Source organism: Sarcophilus harrisii, chromosome 3, assembly GCF_902635505.1.
Source record: "Sarcophilus harrisii chromosome 3, mSarHar1.11, whole genome shotgun sequence".
Taxonomy (NCBI): Eukaryota; Metazoa; Chordata; class Mammalia; order Dasyuromorphia; family Dasyuridae; genus Sarcophilus; species Sarcophilus harrisii.
The window spans coordinates 319,663,000-319,686,635 of NC_045428.1; the positions used below are offsets into that span (position 1 = coordinate 319,663,000).

Genomic DNA, 23,636 nt, shown 5'->3' on the forward strand with positions numbered 1-23,636 from the left:
TTAGCCTTCTTATTTTACTACTGAGGAAGCTGAGATGCAGAAAGATGATATTATTTGTACACAGTCACTTTAATTTTCAGAGCTGGGACTCAAACTAAGTTCTTCTCTTTCTAAATCCAGGGGGCTTTCCACTGATACCACTTGTTCTTTTTCTTTTCCTTTCTATTTAAATTTTTTGTTCATTTATATCATTTGTTTTCCATATAACCTCTATTTCCCAATTTTTCTCCCTTAATTATTCTCTGAAAATGTTATGGAGAACTAAAAAAAGAAAGGAAACAACCAACCTACTTCAACAAAACTAACCAGCAGATCAAAAAAATCTTGATGTTGCCTGAGGTAGTACATACCCATAGTCCCATACTACCTCTTCTCTGGGACTCTGTGGCCCTTTCTAAAGAGCTGGGAGGAGCCCTCAAGAAAAGCATTCTCTTACACACATAAGAGCATATGGCATGTGTTTCAATCCTGGGACCACAGCTGTTCTTTCAGGTTATCATCAGCTCCATGCTTGCCAGTTTCCTGGATTCTGATCCAAGCCTCTTTATAGTTTAGTTATCAGGAAAACATTTCACTTACTATTGCTATTCATGAGTAATTTAATAAGATCAGAACCCATTTATTTTATTATGGATGAGGAAACTGAGGCTAAATGACATGTCAGAGGTTACATGGGAATAAGTAGCAAAGACAGGATTTGAACCCACACTTCCTGCTTCCAAAATACAGCATAATTCCCACCTCATCTCATTCCTGCATTCAATTTCTACCTTTGTTAATCCTATCATGTACAGACTAGTCTCCTGCTTTAGAAGTTATAATGGTTTCCTATATACCTACTGCATCAAACTCAAACTTCTCTTTAACTTTCAAAGTCCTTCCAAATTTAGCTCTCTCCTACCTATCAAATCTTGTTTTCCATTATTAGCAAACACCATTCATTATGGTAAATTTGGTTTTTACTTTTCTCCCTTGCCCCATGCTTTTAAAATTTGTTTGTATTGTTTTTGTATCTGGACCTGTAATTTCACTGCTATGGGATATTCCCAGTGAGGAAGCCACCTCTAAAGTTGAACTTTTTTTTTTTTTTTAAATAATTTACAGCCTTAGTTCAGTGATTTGCCTTGAGTCACAATAGCTAATACAGGCCAGTTGTGAGACTTCCCGTGGATTTCTGGCCACTAAGACTTGATGCTTACCTCATACCATAGTCATTTTTATTTGCTCCTAAGTGCTGGAAACTTCTATGAAATGCTTTCTTCCACATATTAGCCTAAGAGAAATCGTTCAAATGTTTATATATAGATGCTCATTCTCCTCTGGGATCATTTGTCTTCTATCTCTTTCCATCAAGATAGTAATCATATTTAACTCTCTACTCCAAAGGAATTGTGAGGATTAATTATGTGTGTAACTATTGGGAAGTTTGGAGCAGGTAGGTATTAAGTAAGTGGATAGAGCTTGGAGTCTGGAATACATTTCTTCCTGAGCTCCCCACCTCGATTCAGACCCTTTATTGGCTATGTGGATCCTAGGCAAGTCACTTTACTGCTTTGTCTCAGTTTCCTCATCTGTAAAATGAGCTGGAGAAGGAACTGGCAAACCACTCCAGTACCGATAAGGTTAGGGTCGGATTGAGTCCAAATCTTTGTAAAGAAAACAATTGTGTAAAGGGCATCTAAATAATAGTTAACAATAGCAGCTTTTACAAAGGTAAGTAGTACCCATATTACCATCCTATTTTTTTTAGAAAATGAAGCTGAGACCAGAGAGAGAAAATAAGTTGCCCATGGTCATCCAACTAATAGTTATTATGGGCAGGGCTGGAATCTGGGTCTCCTGGGCTTCTTACAACTGACTGTTCTCTCTTTCTTTACAGTAGTCGTTTCCCTCTATTTCACAGAGCTACAAACCTGTGATAAAGTATGCAGTTTTCTAGGTGCTATCTCTGGGGCTAGCACTGCCGAAAGCCGGATAAAGAAAGAGTAGAAAAATGATGAAAAAACGTTTTCCTTGAGTATCAGTGGCGCTGACCTGGGCCGAAGTTAGAAGTCAGGGTGCGGCTCAGAGTTCCTTGGGCTCACTCTGCAATTACTCGGCTGCGGAGCTTGGGCCCAGGCAAGACTGGAGGCTGGGCTCTACGATCCGCTTTGGATGTCGGTCTCCCGAATTACTTCATTCCCTTTAAAAGGAAAACTATGATCGGAATTCGGGAGGTGGCGAGGGGAGGCCCTGACTGGGGAGAAGGACGTGACTTAAACACGGCCGCTGACCCAGTTTAATGTAGCTCAGGAACCCCGTGTGCATGTGTGTGTGCGTGTGTGTGTATGTGTGTGTGTGTGTGTGTGTGTGTGTGTAAAAGAGTGAGGAGGAGGGGATGGTTTCCAGCATGGGACTAATATGTGTAAAAGTGAGAGAAGGAAAGGGGAGCTCCGTGAGGAGACCCTGCTTGTGAGGCGGTCTCCGAGGGTGGGGCAGAAAGGTCCCTCTGGGTCCGCTACAGGGGATAAGGGGGAGAGACGACGTGTGGGGGCGGGCAGGGCCGGGCTTCCCCTCTCGGGCGGAGCTGCTCTTTCCCTTTTTTGGGCGGCTTCTTTCCCTGCAGCTGTCTCGGAGTCCGAGCCCGCCCGGCTCAGCTCTGCCCAGCTTAGCTCAGCCCAGCTTAGTTCGGCCGGGTCCTGCCCAGGGAAGCAGCTACAATGACGGGAAGGTAACGTCGGCCGGGGGTTGGGGGTAGATTGTGGGTGAGTGCCGGGCGGGATGCTGGAGATTTCTCCTTCTAAAGGCAGAACCTGGAAGGGTGACTCAAGCTTGGGGATCCAGTACCTGTCTTTAATCGGCCGGTTAAGGGTGACTTCCTACAGCAGGATGGGCTCCCCACCACTCAGGAACCCACGGGGAGTGGGCATCGGGAGGGAGGCGAACCCCTGATGCTTGTTTGACGGCCGTGCCAACAGCAGCTCTCCCTGAAGTTAGGTTCGGACACTCCCAGGGCGGACAGTGACCTTTCCTTCCTCCAGACCCTTTGGTCCTCTTGTCACCCACCAGAACCAAGGCTCCTGAGAACCAGAAAGGGAAAATTAGAAACGTCTCTTGAACCCCGACTAGGGATCTGGGGTAGGACAAAGCCCCGGACTAGGCAGGGATCAGAACTGGGTTTGAATCCCAGCCTGGGTCACTGACTAGCTGTATAATTCTGAGGAAGTCATCATTTCTCTGAACCTCAGTTTCCTTCTCTGTAAAAGAGGATAATTAAGTATACCTGACTGTGAGAATCCAATGAGTCAATATACCCAAAAGTCTCCGGAAAGTATTACACTGAAAAAGGTAGCATATCATTAACATTGGCTCCGAAAACTTAGTGCTCACTGAGCGAATTGGGTGGGGCAGAGCCCGCTGCCCTGCTCTGGGTCTGGCTGCCTGGCTCCTAAAGAGACCCTGTTAATTGTCACCAGATGAGGCACCTGGCATCGAGGAAAAAAGCCCGTGTGTCTGAAAGACCTACTTGAGATTTCCATCTCTGCTGCTTATGAACTGAATTTGGAGAAGTCTTAAATCTTGATCTCATTTTCCTCATTTGGAAGATGAAGAGAGAGGTGTAAGTGGATTGAATATTGGATGTGGAATCAGGGAGATCTGGGTTCAAAGTGTGCCCTTGGATTCCCTGAATTTTTCTGACACTCAAATTCTCTCTTAGTCTCTATGCTACTGAGTAGATAAATGGGAGGCCAGTTGTATTTGTTCTGTTCCTTTGGGGGAATGAGTAGGATTATCGTTTAATTTACCATTTGAGTTCTGGTGAGAGTCTTAGTAATTCTAATGAAGAAGATATTTGTTCTAAATGCAAGTTAGTGGGCCTGGAGTCAAAGAATTAATTTGGTTGGGACTGAGACAAGGGTAATGGAGGAGAATATCTATCATCAGACATATATCTTTCAAGGGAGAGGCGTCAAATAGAGTAATAGATTTAAGCTTATTCTGCTCAAAAATGTTAAAAGACTGAGGCCATCATTTGCCCTGGAGAGTTATGCTTCAGTGAATAAGTGAGCCCTGTCCTTGTGTTTTATTACCTCCAGGAAAACCTTGGGTAGAATTACAACCTCATTATTTAACAAGTTCTGTTCTTTGAATATAATTTTGCTTCTCTCACCAGAAATCTTCCCGATGGTGGCCCCTGTTCTATAACTGTCTGCCATCTGAGCTCAACTAACTTCTGAACATGTCCTTGGCCACTCTCTTTCTGCTGAGTTCTGAGATGGTACTGGGTTAGTAACAGGAACAGATGAACATATAGCTTCCCTGTGAACTGGATTTTATCTTCCTTCTTTGGTAATTGTAGGAATCACAATAGAAACTGCCAGCACTTGAACTTCCAGACTCATTGACTTGGAGGCCTGCTCTCTATCCAATGTACCACATTGCTTTAGTTCAGGGCCCCCAACAAGATCAGGATGTACAATGAGATACAAAGAGCCTTAAATGATAAATCTTTGAACCAGGTGCTTCCTTCATCTCTTTCTTCAACATCCCCTTCCCCCATCCTTCTTCCTGAATTTTGAAGAGATTTCTAATGAAGAGATGCCTTTTTCCTTGTAGAACTCTGAAACTTTATTGTTAGAATTTCTCCCCATCTTTATCTCCTTTGTAATCTGAATCATTTCTGGAAATAAAAATATAGAAATAAATTGGGGCCCTTGGTTTTGATTAGTTCTAATTGTGGCACCAAAAATGAAGGGGGAAAAACCAAGCTCTTTCCATTCAGGTAAAGAAATAAGGCAACTAAGCAAAAGTTGTTATGTGTGAGTATTTATTGGTCAATTTTCTCAATAGCACAATCCCAACATCCTAACATCACTAAATGTTTTTTGGGTGGTGACTAGTAGGCATGTACTGGGCTAGATCCACAGAATAGGCCACCACCTCTGTCCCTGAGGTTGATAATGTTTCTGTGTTGGGTAGATAAATGAGTATACAAAATATGATATGCTACAGGACCAGAATCTGAGGAATTAAATGGAGTGATCTTCAAGTGAAACTTTGTGGATGAGATGGGATTTGAACTAGATCAAGCTGGATTAGTTAAACAGCAAGGAAATTAGAAGTCATACTTGAGTAAATATTGCTATTTCAGTAGGTGGCACTCTTCTCTCTAAAGTAATCACATCCTCAATCAAGTTAGCTGACATTTTGATGCTGTCCACCCCAGCCACTAATCTATCAAATGCTTATGCCTGGTTAGACACAAGAGGGACTTTGTATGGATGAATTTGTGCAAAATCATTGTCATCATTGGAAAAATAACTGTAAGATACTACCTTCACATAAACAAAAAGGGAACTTTACAAGGAGAAGGGAATGTTTTGTAGTACAGAGAATGTGGTGTCATCTTCTTTTCCTAGATGATATTAATGGGTTAAGGAGGCTTTTCAAGTATACCTGAGAATGATTTTCTAACTTACTCTCTGCTAGTTCATCAGGGAGACAGCTTGGCATTGGAAAGAACACTGGCTCTGGAATTAGAGGAACTGGATTCAAACTCTGCTTCTAAGTCATTTCCCCTCCCCATCTTCTATTTGTCTATCATTGGATGCTATCTATTGAATGGATTCTGAAGGTTCACTCCGTCATCAAAACACAATACATTACAAATACCTAGGTACTTTCACTGACTCTGCCCCTCCGTCCATGCCTGGTATGCCTCCTTACCTCTATTCTTTTGTTTCTTTCAAGTTCTAGCTAAAATCCTATCTTCAAAAAAGTATTTTACCCATCCCCTTAAAGCTAATGCATTCTCTCTAAGATCATCTTCCATTTGCCCAGTGTAAATTTTGTTTGTACGTGATTGTTTGCATGTTCTTCCTCCTTTAGAGCAGGGGCTGTCTTTTGCCTTTCTTTATATCCCTAGGGCTTAGCATAATGACTAACATATAAGTAGCTTGTAGGAAGGATTTTTAAAATGCCTAGAAGACCAAGATGCTCCAGCTGACTCAATGAAGTTAGGGGAAAAAAATCCCTTAGGCAAATAAATTAGATAGTAGGATGAAAATTTTTGTTTTCATTCAAAATTACTACATCTGTTTATAATAATTTTTAAAGTACATTTGTATATGCAGACTGAACAGATGAACGAACCTCTTTTCTTTTTATAAATAATAGCTTTTTATTTTCAAAATATATGCAAAGAGTTTTCAACATTCACTCTTGCAAAACCTTGTATTCCAAATTTTTTCTCCTCCCTTGTTCTTTCCCCCTCCCCTAGACCACAAGTAATCCAATACATGTTAAACATGTGCAATTCTGATGAACCTCTTTTCAAGCTGTCAACTTCCTTCTCTCTTTTAGATTTTAACCTCCAAGAAAATTGAAGTCATTTTCTTGAGCTTGATCTCTCACCTATTCATAACTTGCATTTTAATTCATTTGCTCTAGTCTCTAAATAAGAGATGACTCTTCTTGCAAAAGACATGTTTTCCCCACACCTTCTCACTTTCTGCAAGAACCTGCCCCCCTCAACCATTTTCTCTCTCCCAACTTCAATTTCATTTCAGTGCAATTCAACACACATATATTTAAGCACTTACTATGTTTAAGGCACTATGCTAAATTGGAATAAAAAGACAAAAAATAGTTTCTGCTCCAAAGGAGTTTATATTCTTTATTCTGGTTAATTTCTCCTCATTCACTGGATCCTTTCCAGATGCCAACAAACTTGCCCAGGTCTCCTGCCTTCTTGAAAAACCTTCACTTTATCTTTTTATCCCCTCCAGTATTCATCCTATATTTCTTTTCTATTTCACAAGCAAACTCTAGAAAGTGTTTACATTTCCTGCTTTCACTTCCCTCCCACTTCTAGTAATCTCATTTCTAACTTCACTCTATTGAAATTGCTCTTTTCAAAGTTACCAACCATTTCTTAACCGATAGATCCAATAGTTTATTTTGATCAGTACTCGTTGTTCTTGACTTCTATGTCTTTTGACATTGTTGAGCAGCTTCTTTGACTATAGTAGTCTCTTATCCCGTTGGCAAGTACTCTGCTTTTTCTCTTGGTTGTCTTGCTACTTGTTCATCTCTACTTTTAGTCTATTTTGCTTACTCATCATTTACCATGCACTCACTAGATATAGGTGTCTCCTAAGATTCTGTTTGTCTGGCGCATCATCTTCTCTTTACATTTTCTTTCCCATGCTGACCTCAATTCCCAGGGAGTTAACTTGCATATTTAGGCAAAAAATTACAAATCTATATATCCAACTCTATCTCTCCTGAATTTTAGGTTCAGATCACTCTTCCTTCCCATTCTCCCTTCCTTCCTTCTTTTCTTTCTCCCTTTCTCCCTCCCTTTCTTCTTTCCTTTCTCCCTTCTTCCTTTCCTCCCTCCCTTCCTTAACCTGTTCTGTTTCTAACAGGACCAGTTTGCTCCTTCTTAGGCCTCCCTCCCTTACAAACTTCCTTGGGGCTTACTTGACTCATGACTGACTGCATGACACCTAAGCCCTGCTGCAGCTCAGAACTCATGAGGAGCAAATGATCACCCAGCCTCAGCCTCCCAGGAGTAAGGTTAATAGTTATTCATTACCATATGCGCTCTCACACTGCTGTTCTTTTACCCAGGCTGCCTCTCATGTTTTGTGTGCATTTTCTCTTCATTTCTACACCTTGAAATTCCTAGTTTTCTTCAAGGTTAATCTCAGGTCTTAAACTGACCTCCTTAGTTAGAATTGACCCCTTCCTCTTTGGATTTTCTTCCTTTTTTTTTTTGCATGTATGATATATACCACCTCACCTCCTAGACACTTATAATATTCCCTGGGGACAGGGCCTGGATTTTTTTCCCCTTAGGAATCCTAGAATTTACCACAATATTTTGCCCAGAATAGAGGCATAAGTAGTTGTTGACTTTATACCTATTCCAAATTAGTACTGCTGAACCATGATGGCCCAAGGTTTATTCCCATAATATCCATGCCATGATACTATTAAAATACTATCTTCTTCCCATGGCTCTCATTAACTCTGTAAAAGATTTGCCCTGGTCCTTGGATTTTGCTAATCAATTCCTTTGTGGAATTGACCTTGGGAACCTTTGTTCTTCCCTGCTCCTCTCCTTCCTTTGCTAATTTATCTTATCCTGGTGTCTTCTTATCCTGGTGTTCCATGGTTTATTTGGGTTCTTGGTTCAGAGATGTGTCTGATTACTTATTTTTTTTCTCCCTATATTCTGTAGGGCCATATTTTGGTGCTTATTTCTGGTACCTACTCTGTCTTTCTCCTGGTCTTGCTGTCACACATTCTGAAATACAAATGGATATATTCTACGATTGGCTAACTAGAAAAAGATTAGCACATAGAAATATCAAGAGTAGGGTTGTAGGTAATTGAAAGTGAGTATAAATGAAATTATCTTCCATAGATTTGATGGCAAACAAACTTGGCACAAAAGCTGAATTTTTTTGGACCTAGATTGGTTCAAGATTGAAGGGAAAAAATGTGTACTGTATGCTAGTACAAGTCTTCCTGAGGCAATTGTATTTAATTTATCATTGTTTTATAGCCATCTCTAACTTAAAGAGAGAGGTATTCAAAATGAAATAGTCTCTCCCATGTCCTCTTCTATATCCCAAGGCCATTTGAGGTAACATTGATAGAAATCTTGAACAAGGAAAGGATTAGTTTATGTTGAAATACGACTGGAACTTCTGGATTCCATCTTTGACCTCTCTCTTCAAGGACTGAGAAGGCTTCTTTCCAGTGATCATTATCTTAATTCTTGAATGTTAAGAGGACACTGCCCTTAAGTGAGTTATGGTGCCAATCTGGTTGGGAGAAGGGTGGGAGTGAATGGGGAAGGAAGCCGAAATTCTATCTGGACAAAAGTGAACTTTTCTCTATCCTTGATCCATTTTCTGGGATACTAGCTTTTTGGAAATGATTTTTGGGCAAGAGAAAATATTTTAAAATAATTTTAGTTGAATCAAAAGGAAGTATTAAATATGCTTCTACATCAACAGCTGAAGCTCATGCTTTGTTGTGTTTCCATCTGACCCCCAAATGAGAATGATCTCTTACTTTGGAACATCACAATACTTCAGTGAATTGGATTAGCCCACTTGAGTATTTTGGACCAAGCTCATTCATTGATTTACAATCCTATGCAAGAGACATCTTAAAAAATATTGTAGTTTCACCAGTCTCATAGAAAAAGAAATAATTTAATCAATTTAGTTCACATCTAAAATTCATATACTCCCCTTCCCATATTTCTCACAAATAATAATAGCTAACATTTATATAATACTATGTGCTAGGAACTATGTAATAATACAATTATTATCTCATTTGATCCTTACAACAGCTCTTAAAGGTAGATGCTATTGTTACCCTCATTCTACTGATGAAGAAACAGACTTGCCCAGGATTACACAGCTAGGAAGTATCAGAGGCTGGATTTGAATTCCATGTCTTCTTGACTCCAGGACAAGCAACATATCTGATGTATCATGTAACTGCTACAAATTTATACCCAGAATACTTTTTGAAGTGATGCCTTTTGTTTTAACATCATTGTTCATTTCCAGAAATATCCCTCCCCTCATCCCTTTTTCTTGTCACAAAGTTCAAAATGAAAAGAGGGGAAAAGGCTGTTCATCAGAATTAACTGACACATCAATTCAGTCAATGGCAGGATATACAGTATTTCATATTCAAAGTTCTTCTTCTACAATGAGTAGTGGGAGGTACGTTTTCTCTGTCTCAAGCCTGGTTGTTATTTTATTTTAAAAATTTTAATTTTTAAAATTTTAAATTTTTTTTAAATTTAAATTTAAAAATTTTAAAAATTAAAAAAAAACATTTTATTTTATTGTTCTTTTTGTCTACATTGTAGAATAATTGTTTTCCTGGTGAAGTAAGAACCTAGTTCTTACTTCACCCTGTGTATTTTCATTTAAATCTTCTCATGCTTCTCTGAATTTTTTATAGTCATTGTTCTTATGGTGCAGTAATATTCCATTATATTCAGGCACCACAGTCTGGTTAGCCATTTCCCTGTCAACAAGCACCCAAAAAAGATATACTTTGATTACCCTCATGGTCTCTAAACTGGGTCAGAAAAAATTCCTTGTGATATAAACCAAAGAGACTGTCAGGAACAAATTTATTAATTAACTTATAAATTTGATAGTTTAGAGAGAGTAAAAATCCAAAGGGACAGAGATCCATTCTATTTTGAAAATCTCTCATCCAAGTCAATAAAAAGAAAAATTCAACAATAACTTAAAATATAGTTTAGCAGCTTTTTTGGGTTTATTCTCCCAACTCCCACTTTCACAGGGAAGTTGGGTTCCTAGAAGATTGGGTTACTACTGCTTAGCACAGTGCCTAGCAAATAATAGCTGCTTAATAAATATTTATTGATTGATTGAGGGTAGCTAACCACACAATTAGAAATGTATGGAAATGTGTAAAAAGACATTTCCACTATTGTGGTTTACAAGTCTTTATCTATTATATTCCAGTATCAATTAACTAGTTGATATCAATTAACTTTTACAGCAGGATATTTACTGAGATACTCTTCCCCATGCTCATATTTGGTAATGGGGGAGACTGGGCACAAACTTAGAGTGGTAGGTAAAAAAGATTCTCTCTGACCAGTCTCCTTCCCAATGTGATACCTACAAATTCTTTTCTCCTTTTCAAGGAATCATTAGGTCTACTTTTGTGTATTGTATAGCTGATGGATGAGTTTCCTCTTTGCTTGTAGACATGATATCTTAGATAATGGATTGATTAATTTCTAAGTAGAGCAAACAAGTTGCTCCTCAGGACTAGCTCCTCATCAGGAATGGATACTATGGCTACCAGCCGATTCAGTTATTGATTCCAACTATTTAAGCTCAGATAGCTCTTCTAGTTTTTCAAAGTGCACAAGGTTATAACCTGTGTTTCTTTTTTATTATAGTTTTTTTTAATTTTCAAAATACACACAAAGATAGTTTTCAACATTCACCCCTGCAAAATCTTGTGTTCCAAAATTTTCTCCCTCTTTTCCCTTCACCTCCCTGCCCTACATAGCAAGTAATTCAATATAGGCTGAACACATGCAATTCTTTTTTTTTTCTCCTGAGGCAATTGGGCTTAAGTGACTTGCCCAGGGTCACACAACTAGGCAATGTTAAGTGTCTGAGGCCACATTTGAACTCAGGTCTTCCTGATTTCAGGACTGGTGCTCTATCCACTGCTTCATCTAGCTGCCCCACATGCAATTCTTTTAGCATGTTTCCACATTTATCATGCTGTACAAGAAAAATTAGATCAAAAAGGGGGGGAAATGAAAAAGGGGAATAAAAGCAAGTGAGAAACAATAAAAAAGGTAGAAATACTATGTTGTGATCAATATTCAGTTCCCACAGTCCTCTCTCTGGGTGCAGAGGGCTCTCTCCATCATTCAATAGATTTAAGTGCTGAACATTATGTTGGAATTGATAGTTGAATTTGGTTTGATAGATTGAATTTGGAATTAATAAAGACCTAAATCCTATTGGAACTGGCCTGAATCACTTCAACGTTGAAAAGAGCCACGTCCATTACAATTGCTTATCACATAATGCTTTTGTTGTTGCTGTGTACAATGATCTCTTGGTTCTACTCATTTCACTCAGCACCAGTTCATGTAAGTCTCTCTAGACCTTTCTAAATTCATCCTGCTGATCATTTTCTTATGGAACAATAATACTCCATAATATTCATATATCTTAATTAATTCAGCCATTTCCAATTGATGGGCATCCACTCAGTTTCCAGTTCCTTGCCACTATAAAAAAAGAGCTGCTACAAATATTTTTGCACATGTGGGTCCTTTTCCTTTTTTATGATCTCTTTGGGATACAAGCCCAGTAGAGACACTATTGGATCAAAGGGTATACACAGCCTGATAATGCTTTGGGCATAGTTCCAAATTGCTGTCCAGAATGATAACCTGTGTTTCTAAAGAAACACAGATGAAAGAACTGGAGGCATTTTGCATTTGTCTACCTGGTGGCTAGATGGGAGATTGAGCCTAATATGCTCCTCCTCCACCCAGAAGACCACAGTAATTCTTGCTCTTCAAAAGGTGATAGGGAAGAAAGTGAAAGATTATACACTCAAACCTTTTGTATACATATTCTTTTTTTTTTTTTTTTAGCTCAGCAGCTAACTAAAAGGCTCTCCCCCCCTCCCCCACTCCACCAACAGGCAATAGGAAACAGCCACATGATATCTGTACATGCTATGAAATAAGAGGAAGGGTCTTTCTGTTACAATGCCCAGAAACAGGGATTAGGAATTAGAATGGGTCAGGACATATTTCATATTCATGAAGGATTGGGTCTTAATTGACCACTCTTTTATTAACAATTGAAAAATTAGGTAACAGTTTTGATTCATTAAACAGAACAATTATCACAACTTTTGGTAGATACTGGAGAATCATTTTCTCACCACTATTCAATCCTCTTTTAATCACTCCAAAGTATTTTATTTTCGCCCTAATCAAAAATGAACCAGAAGATACTTCTATTAGTTGAATTAATAAAGGCCTTCTTCTTTTTCTAATAATAACCTTAATCAATTTAAGGTGCAGGAATTTTTTGGGCTTATCAAGCCCCTTTCTTAGAAATTAGTTGGGTTTTGGATAAAAATGATATAAAAAGATTTAAGTGCTCAACATTATGTTAGAATTGATAGTTGAATTTAGGTTGATAGATTGAATTTGGAATTAAGAAAGACCAATAAGGTTTCTCATTCAGATTAGACCAAGGCATTAGACAAAGACATTAAGAACATATGATTTCTTGATATTTCTAAAAAAAGGGACCTAGTAGAACCTTAGTGTGTGCTCTGGTCTTCCAACTTCTGGTTCCCATAAGCCATCCAGGCAAAACCTCTTAACCAGACTAATCTTCTTGAAACATCATTTTCCTTTCTCAGAAACCTCTAATGTCTATCTATCTCACTTGAAATCATTGCTTCTTTGCTTGTCTATAGAGTTTTCTGTGATTTTCTTCAATTACACTCCTTAAACTTTGTTGATCATGATACTACAATAAAAGCTTTCCAATCTCATCAAGCTGGTCTCTCTGGGACTCACAAGTATGCCATTAGTTATTCTTTCCCCATCCATTCATTTATATTTTTCCCCTTACCTAAAATGCCATTTTTACATCTATTTTCTATCCAGATTCTTGAAGAACCATCTTTGAAGCACCATCTCAAAGCCCAACAGCTCTCCCTTTCCTGAACATGATAGTTCTCTGAACTCCTAAAACATTTATAGTTTATATCATTGAGTTTAGCCCTTAATTATTTTCTAATTATTTCCTGTGTTTTAGATCTATTCCCTAACTAGACTCTTATTCTTTGAGGTGAGGTCCAAAAATATGTCTCATTCTTCATAAATGGGAAACTACTGGAAGAATCTCATTTTTATTTTTTATTATTATTTTTATTATTTTTTTTTAATATAGCTTTTTATTTACAAGTTATATGCATGGGTAATTTTATAGTATTGACAATTGCCAAACCTTTTGTTTTAATTTTTCCCCTCCTTCCCCCCACCTCTTCCCCCAGTTGTCAGGTTGACCAATACATGTTAAATATGTTAAAGTATAAATTAAATACAATATAAGTATACATGTCCAAACAGTTATTTTGCTGTACAAAAAGAATCAGACTTTGAAATAGTGTACAATTAGCCTGTGAAGGAAATCAAAAATGCAAGCGGACAAAAATATAGGGGGGTAATTCTATGTAATGGTTCATAGTCATCTCCCAGAGTTCTTTCACTGGGTGTAGCTGATTCAATTCATTACTGCTCTATTGGAACTGAAGGAATCTCATTTTTCTTATGGAAACCCTATTTAAATGACATGGTACCAAAGTATTTTGTGGAAAACATTGCATTATTACCAATCCACACTTGTTACATTTTTATTACACCTTTTATTACAGCACTAGATTTGGAGTCAGGAATTGCATCCAAAACTCAGCTTTTCTACTTTCCAGTTGTTTGATCTTGAACAAAATTCTTAGCCTATTTGGAGTTCATTTTTCTCATTTGTAAAATTGAGATGATTTCTAAGGGCCATTCTAAGTTTCAGCTATATATAATACATGTATGTGTGTGTATATGTATACATATATATATATATATATATGTGCTTGTACATATTCTATATTCCCATGATTCAAATTATACAAGAAGGAAAGTCAGAAGTAATTCCTCAGAGTTTGAGAAAATTGTGATGAATTTTGTAATTTTTGTAAGCTCACTGCCAGGCTGAACAAATCCTTAGCTAAACTTTAGATGATTAGCTAGAGTTGGATAGGCCTTAGGGCTTGATTCTTTGACTTCATTCCATGGTATATGGTGTATTTTCATGTGTGTGACATTCCAATGTGTTAGATCATACTGGATACTAAAACACCTAGCTATTTTTTTTGTGTGTGTGTGGTGGGTGGTCTGTTTCTTTTCTACTCTAGACTCTCATTCTCAAAAATCTAGAAAAACATATTAAAGTCTGGAGGGAATGAATTTTCAACTTAGAAACATAAAAAAATTCTAGAGAAGGCAATTTTCTAGTAACTTCATTGGTTAGACATGAGAAGTTGGGTAGGAGTTAGGGGTAAGAGTAGAGGAAGAGAGACAACATGACATTTGTATTCTAGTATTCTATAATTTTGTGCAAAAGGATATTTTTTTGATTAGTCCCAGAAGGCAGGCCTCACTAGGAGTGGGTACAAACAGTTTCTTGATTGGAGCTATCCAAGAATGGAATCACACTGAGTTCTTGTCAGTGAAGGGCTACAAGTAGAAGCTGGATTATGACCACCCCGGGGAGAATGGTGAAGAGAGGGTTCTTATTCAGATCTCTAAGCTCCCTTATGATTGAGATTCTGTGATTCAGCTGTATGATGATACCCCAACCAATATTCAGGCTAAAGAGATTTCTAACTGAATATCAAGGAGCATCTACTAATCTTTAGATCAGATGACTTCAGTGTAATGGAACTTATACATGATTTTAATTTATTTTTCATTCATCTAACACTATTTGAATTACTTAGCTTTTCTTGAAGTTGATAATTTCATTGTGGATATGATCAATTGGGAACAATCTAAAGATGTTTTTTTTTTTAACATATGTTCTAGAATATTGATCTTCATAGTGGAAACAGGGAACCTGGGGAAGGGAATGGGGAGCTCCTGGAAGCTTGATCTTCAGGACTATATTATCAGCCAATTAGAGGATGGAAAGAAGGGGCAACCCATTCTTTGAGACAGCCTAATTCTGCTTCCAAAAAGAAATCATATCTACCCTTTACCTCTTTCAGCTTGACAATACCTTAGTATATCTGTTCCCTTAGCTGTGTCCACCTTTCAGCACAGCTATAATCCAACCACAACCAGGGTATCCACAGCATCAGCTGTGCAGGTGCTAAAGGGTAAATTCCACTTTCATTCCCACCCCAATATATTGACTAGAAAAATATTACTGATTGGAGTACACCATCAAAACAGTTTGGAGACTGGTGAATTTCTAGATTCTGGAGAATATGGAAATATTCTGAAGTGAATCACTGTTAATGAATGCAACTTAGCCATTTAAAAGGAAGAGGGAGTGTCTGCAGCTGTTTCTTCCCTTTACTTCTGAGCAGCTGTATTGACAGGATCTACTAAAAAGTCATGTCATCACAACCAGGCCTACGAACCGTGGCAAAACTTTTATTTCTTTCCTGATTGATTTTCTATCCAACCCCTTCAGCGCCTCTCCCAAACCTTCTCTTTTCAAGCCTCTCATAGCTTCTCCATCCCTAAATGCTCTAAGCAGATGTCTTCGCTTCTTACATTACTGAAAAAAAAATAAGGCCTCCATTGTAAACTTGGTTATTTCCCTTTCTTCTTATCTCAAAACACTTTTCTACTGTTCACCTTATTTTACTCCTGTCTCTGAAGAAAAGGCTCTTTCTCTTTATAAAGGCTTTCCGCAAACTAAATCCCACCTTCTGCTGGAGGTCTGTTTCCAGTTCCCTATACTATCACCATCCTCTTGAGATTACCTTCCATCTACAGTGGATATATCTTGCATGTGGCATGGACAATACTGTTTACATATTGTCTCCTGTATTAAAATGTGCTTTGAGAGCAGGGGCCTTGTTTTTCTTTTCCTTACTGTTCAGCCCCATGCCTGGCACATAGTAAGTGGTGAAACGGAGAGAGCGCCAGCCCTAGAGTCAGGAGGATATGAGTTCAAATCCAGCCTCAGATACTTATTCCTGTATGTCATTTAATCTCTGTTTTACTCAATTTCTTTAATTGCCCTTATCTTGAAGGGTTGTTGTGAAGATCAAATGAGATATTTTAAAAATACTTCATACAGTTCCTAGTGGCTGTTTGTTAAATGCATATTTCCTCCCCTTTCCTTCCCTTACTTATTAAAATAATTGACATGCACATGGTCCTAAATCACATCTCTTCCAGGAGTTCACCTCATCAAATATTATTCATATTTGATGTCTCATTATTGTCTGTGTATCAACAACACAGTTTTTTTTTTTTACACATCATTGGTGGTGCTTAATAAGTGTTTGCTAAACTGAATTTATTTTCAAGTTTAATCCCTTACTAATAATCATTTTTAAAAGATTATTTCTCTATGCCAGGTCTGGAGTCAGGAAGACACATCTTTCTGAGTTCAAATCTGACCTCAGATAGTTATGACCCTTGTGACTCTGGGCAAGTCATTTAATCCGTTTGCCTCAGTTTCCTCATCTATAAAATAACTTGGAGAAGAAAATGGAAAATCATTCCAGTATCTCTGTCTAAAATCCCAGATGGGGTGAAAAAGAGTCAGACAGAATTGTAATGACTAGACTGAAAAAGTAACGTATAATTGTAATGACACACATTATGTATTGTCATTCTATTACTCGGAAGCACTTGTTCATGTTAGGGCCAGGAGAAACAACACTGGATGATGTTAAACTGCTGTGCTAACCCTGTGGGCATAATCAGAATGCTGCCATTTCCAGGAACTCTATTGTTTTCAGGAGGAAAGTTCTGTCATAGACCATGTGGTCACTAAGGCATTCAGACACTCCTGAAAGCCTGGTTCTCGTCAATCAGATTCTTGTCTTCTCCTTTTGGACATGAATTTTCCTGGGTTTGTTCTTGTTTTTCTCCCCTAAACAAATGGACTTTTGAACTGGGCAGCTCACATGTAGGTGGAGTAAATATTTACTGGCTTGTGCAAGGCTTTCATTTCAGATAACTGGTATCTAGCTGGAAAAGATTTGTTTTTAGTTCTTTGTTTTCTCGTTGACCTAGTTCAATTTGAATTTAAGTGGAAAATAAAAGAAGTGTTAGATGTTATATTACTAGATTAAAAAGGCCAGGGACAAATTTTATTCAAACTTTGTCTTTCTTGTGGCACCTAGGACAATGCTTTACTTACAGTAGGTGTTTTATTGATGTTTGTTGATACTTAGTATTTCTTGAGTTGAATATTATAACAATGTAGTCTGTTCACTTTATAGGCACATGTATGTCCTTTATGTTGAATTTGAGTAGTAGTTGTAAATAAGAAGTGGCATCATAGAGTGGAAAGAGCATTGGCTTTGAATCCCAAACTGGGTTTGAATTTCTGCTTCTCTGCCTTATGACTGTGGATACATTATTTACCACCTCTGGGTCATTGTTTCCTTATCTATAAAATGAGAGGGTTGGACTATATTCTCAGGACTTCTTAAACTTTTTCTACTTGCAACTCCTTTTTACACAAGAAATTTTTATGTGACCCTGGGTATATATGTTAAATTTCAAATAGGCATACAAATCTAACATTTACTGACAATAAATTGTAATTTCGGGGACCCCACATTCAGTTCCGAGAACCCATGTGGAATCATGACCTAGAGTTTAAAAAGCTGGGGACTATATGACTTTTAAGGTTCCTTCTAGTTCAGATCCTACATTGATGTGATTATTATGTTAGGTAAAGAATCATAGGATTTAGCACTGGAAAGAAAATAGAAGTCATCTAGGATGACTCTTTCCTTGTGGTATGGATTTCCTGACAAAATTGAGGACAGGATGGGGAAATGGCTTGCCCATTGTGAGTTAGGGAGCAGGTCCCAAGACTAGAATCCAGATCTCTTGTCTCCCAACTTCACTACTATTTTTTTCCTTTGGAATTGGACTTGAGATTTCATCAGCCTGTGGGGCTCCTATAAAGGTACTTCTTTGACTTATTCAGCTCAGGATGGTCTCTCTCTCTCTCAGCTTCGCAGTCTTTCAGAGATGCCTTTCTCCTAGTCGTGTGAGGAGAATGGTACATGGCTTGCCTAGGGACCTACAGCCAGGATATATGTATATGAGACTTGAACCTAGTTTTTCCTAACTCTATGGAGAAGAGTTCTCTGTCCACTCCTGCCTGGATGCCTACTCTACAATGCCCTCTCATCTGCAACAGGCCTGATTCTAGCTAGCTATGCTAAAGGAGGAGGTCATTAGAAAAAAATTATCTTAAGTCAGCAGCTTACCAAGACTCCTCCTCTCCCCCTTTGTTTTTCTCTCTGTGTCTCTCTTTCTTTCCCTCTCTGTCACCTCCACCCATAGATGTGCTATTAATTGAAAATGCATGATGCACATTTGAGTTTAACCTGCTTTATTAACATTTTTTCCTTTAAGTTCTTAAATTTAGACAATCAATAAAACAACAAAATGAAGCTCTTGAGTTGTAGTATCTGATTTCTGAAGTGTAAATCTCACACTGAAAATTTAATTATCAGCATACCCTCCTTATCCATTCCTAGTCCTCTTCTGTCGGCCACACTGGTTTCTTAATCTCCTTAATCTCCAGAATTTGAAACAAGGTGATGGAATTGATGGAAGAAATGGTTGTGAGCTTGTGTTTGCACCTTTAAGAATTCACACATTAGCTCACACATTGGAGTTCACAAGTATACTTTGTAACTTTGTGAATTCACACCTCCCCTAATCCCACTCTCAGAGGAATCAACCTTTGAGAGAGCATAAAAACAGCTGAGCTCAGTCAGCACAGTTCAGTTGAAAAGATTCAGAGCGGAGGAGAGCCAGTTCAGAAGAAGCCAGGAGTCGGAGTTGGGCAGAACCAAGATTCAGAGAGAGGCTGAAGCTAGCAACAAGAGCTCTTGGAACCAAGCAGAGAGATAGGCCTCTAAGAAAACTACCCGGGCCCAAGGAAAGAGATAAGACTTGGAAGGAGAAAATAAACGTTTGGATTTTATCAGCTGGCTGCATTTGAAGTGATTATTACTCTGAATTGAAACTAAGGGTGCCTCCAGAAAACCTCCCCAAGAAACCTGCTCCCAGAGAACCATTATATTTTAAAGAAGAGAACACCACATTTTCTAATTCACACAAGTCTGTTAATAATAATTGATGAGGATTTACTATCTGCCTCTTCTCAGGGTTTTTACCTATTAAAAGTGAAAAGCTGGAGCTAAGTACCTTAATTCTAAGGCAGGAATCCTAGGTTTCCATAGCAGGTCTTAAGAGGAAATATTTTTGAGTTTAGGGTCCTTTCTAGTGTCACTCAGAATCTACCACTTAGGTCATTACTTATTCCATCAGTATGGGAAGCTTATTTTCCCCTCAGAAGTAAGAACGGTGGGAAGAGAGCTTCCAGATATATCATATCAGTCTCCATTCATATAATAAAATAATATGGATGAAATATAGTGATAGCAGAACTTTTCTTCCCAATTTGGTTAATATTTTAAATCACAGTCTTTGTGTTGCTTTAAATTTTGTGTTTTGTTTCCTTGGTGATTTTTTAAGAGGCAAAAGATGCTGCAATTATGCTCAGTTGAACCTTTATCTTGATGGATATTCCCTCATTGTCAGGATATCCCTTGAGATGAATTTTCATACCCTGAAGATGCCAAACCCACATAGCTGGCTTAGTTCACCTCCTCCTCCCTCATTATCCCTTCTAACTGTGATTATAAATGGGGCAGTTACAGGAAAGGGATGGGAGAGCTGGAGGTTGAGTTATGGATAAAGAGGAAAACCTTGGTCCTCACAGACTTTGCTCTGGAGTTCCTGGGATTCTGGTAGAGAGTGCTGAGCTGTAGATTTAGAATTCTTTTATTCAAAGTCTCACTTAAGAATCCCCAGTTGGTTACAGAATAATTCTTCATCTTTGATTGGGCCAGTCAGTTATCAGTATGTGACTTCTCATTAAGTGGCTAACAGCTTCAAAAAGGCTGCTGGTATTTTTGTCTGTCACCTAGCCTAGAAGAAGAAATTTATAGGCTTGAGTGGTACTACATAAGGCCGGGTAGATAATTCTTTGCCTTTGGCATTGCTATCTTAGGAATCACAGCTTGGAATTGAGGATGCTATTGGAGTTTCAGACTGATATATACTAAGGAGCTCTTGGATCCTAAAGATTCTCAGAAGCAGAGGTTAGAGTAGTTCATGACAAGAATGTACTTGAATGCAGGGACAAGGATAGAAATAAGCAAGAATGTGGGAGTAGGTTAATATATAGAATAGAAAATAATAGAAAATATAATAGAGAACTTGTGTTTTTGTCTGTAGAGAAGGAGGAATAGAAGAGTAGAAGTGAAAGGCAATTTTGATTGTACATTTTGTAAATTTTTAAATCTCCTCTCCTTTTAACTCTTTTTTTTCCCTTTTTTTTTATTATAACTTTTTATTTACAGAACCCATGCCTGGGCAATTTTTTTACAACATTATTCCTTGCACTCACTTCTGTTCCGACTTTTCCCTTCCCTCCCTTCCCCCCTCTCCCAGATGGCAAGTGGTCCTATACATGTTGAATATGTCACTGTATATCCTAGATACACTATATGTGTGCAGAACCGAACAGTTCTCTTGTTGCACAGGAAGAATTGGATTCAGAAGGTAAAAATAACCTGGGAAGAAAAACAAAAATGTAAACAGTTTACATTCATTTCCCTGTGTTCTTTCTTTGGGTGTAGCTGCTTCTGTCCATCCTTGATCAGTTGAAACTGAGTTAGATCTCTTTGTCGAAGAAATCCACTTCCATCAGAATACATCCTCATACAGTTTTGTTGTTGAGATATATAATGATCTCTTGGTTCTGCTCATTTCACTTAGCATCAGTTCATGTGAGTCTCTCCAAGCCTCTCTGTCTTCATCCTGCTGGTCATTTCTTATAGAACAATAATATTCCATAACATTCATATACCACAATTTACCCAGCCATTCTCCAATTGATGGGTATCCATTCATTTTCCAGTTTCTAGCCACTACAAACAGGGCTGCCACAAACATTTTGGCACATACAGGTCCCTTTCCCTTCTTTAGTATCTCTTTGGGGTATAAGCCCAGTAGAAACACTGCTGGATCAAAGGAAATGCATAGTTTGATAACTTTTTGAGCATAGTTCCAAATTGCTCTCCAGAATGGCTGGATGTGTTCACAATTCCACCTACAATGTATCAGTGTTCCTGTTTTCCCACATCCCCTCCATCATTCCGCATTACCTTTCCCTGTCATTCTAGCCAATCTGACAGGTGTGTAGTGGTATCTCAGAGTTGTCTTAATTTGCCTTTCTCTGATTAATAATGACTTGGAACATATTTTCATATGGCTAGAAATAGTTTTAATTTCTTCATCTGAGAATTGTCTGTTCATATCCTTTGACCATTTATCAATTGGAGAATGGCTTGATTTCTTATAAATTAGAGTCAATTCTCTCTATATTTTGGAAATGAGGCCTTTATCAGAACCTTTGACGGTAAAAATGTTTCCCCAGTTTATTGTTTCCCTTCTAATCCTGTCTGCATTAGTTTTGTTTGTACAAAAACTTTTCAATTGATATAATCAAAATTTTCTATTTTGTAATCAATAATGATCTCTAGTTCTTCTTTGGTCATAAATTCCTTCCTTTTCCACAGGTCTGAGAGGTAAACTATCCTATGCTCTTCCAATTTATTTATAATCTCATTCTTTATGCCTAGGTCATGAACCCATTTTGACCTTTTCTTGGTGTACAGTGAAGTGTGGGTCAATGCCTAGTTTCTGCCATACTAATTTCCAAGTTTCCTTTTAACTCTTTTTTTTTCTTTATCATTTCTAATACATCTTTGCTTTGATATTGCTTATTAATGGCTTGAAACATTAAACAATTTTTTATTCCTGTTTTTTTTTATTTTGTATCACCTTAATTTGTGAACATAGTCCTCCTTCCTCTCTGATTCAGTGAGCTATCTTTTGTAACAGAGAATTAAAAATAAAAAAACAAAGTCAATACCGCAAAACTAATTAATGGATCAACTTAGTCTGACATGATATATGATGCTTCACACCCACAATCTCCCATTTCTATAAGAGGTAATTACATCTTTTCATCTTTTATTTGGGTACAGTCATGGTCATTATAATTTTGTAGCATTCAGTTAAATTTTTTGGTTTGCTTTCATTTACATTGTTATTATAGTTATGTACATATATCTTTTCTGGATATGCTTATTCCAATCTGCATCAATATAAATAAGTCTTCATGTTTTTAAAAAAATTTTATATAGTTATCATTTCAAGAATGTTCCATTCTATTTATATGTGACATGGTAGAAAGGCCTCTGGCTTTTTGGAGCCAAAACATCATGGTTTACATTTTGCCTCTATTTGTTACTTTCTACCTGCAGTTTGGCAAGTCATTCAACCTTACTAGGCCTCAGTTTCCTCCTCTGTAAGATGAGAGGCTTATACCAGATCAGGGAGTCTTAATGTGGAGTCTGTGAACTTGTTTTAAAATATTTTGACAGTAATCCTTTAATATAATTGCTTTCCTTTAGGTTCTATGTATGTTCTTTTATGCAATTAAAAACCTTTTAAGGAGGGATCCATAGGTTTCATCATATAGTTAGAGGGACTGATAAGATAAAAAGTTGAAGAACGTCTGAAATTTATCTTAGAGGTGTAAGGTTCCTAATGTACTTCAATTCTCCAATTAAAGGGGATCCACTTGGTTTCCAACTCTTTGCTATCAAAAAGTGATATTTGTGTATGTAGAAATTTTCTTCCTTTCTTTGACCTCTTTGGAGTATTTGATTAGTAAGATAATTTGATTAGTAGGCCTGTATTGCCACCATTTTTAAGTCCCAAGCTTACAGGTTTCCTCCATCTCTAGATATTATAACCTCTTCAAGGAAATGGCTGTTCCTGGTCTTTTGTTCTACAAAGAAAGGATTGAGAACTGGAATCTCTGTTTCTAAAGAAAGTTAATATAAACACTTACCCTCTTATTTTCTATCCTGGGTTTCCTCTTAGCACAATACAGCAAAATGAACATTGGTTCTCAGATTCAAAAAACCCACTGACTTGAGTTCAAATCTTGCCTTTGACCCATGCTACTTTTGTGATCTTGGACAAGTCATTTAATACCTACCTTTCTAGGGCTCAGTTTCTTCAGTGGTAAAAAGAGGGAGTTGGATTAATTATTCTTTGAAGTGCCTTTACCTTTACCTATAAACCTGTTATCTTCTCTGCTTTGAAGTCCCCCTGGTCACTATAGCCACTTCCAAGTGGTCTGAGTGATATTTGAATCATTAATCTTTTC

General features: G+C 37.7%; 1 protein-coding gene across 2 annotated transcripts in view; it reads left to right on the forward strand.

Moving 5' to 3' along the window:
- LIMS2 (LIM zinc finger domain containing 2) overlaps positions 1–23,636 on the forward strand; it is an 85,152-nt gene that overhangs the window by 4,333 nt on the left and 57,183 nt on the right. The window contains exon 1 of one of the 2 annotated variants that reach the window (XM_012544642.3): positions 2,397–2,710. The exons of the other annotated variant lie outside the window; for it this stretch is intronic. Within the exon in view, the coding sequence (XP_012400096.1) occupies positions 2,700–2,710 (11 nt within the window). The 5' untranslated portion in view covers positions 2,397–2,699. Of the gene's footprint in view, positions 1–2,396; positions 2,711–23,636 lie in introns of those variants that run through there. 2 annotated transcript variants of the gene reach the window in all.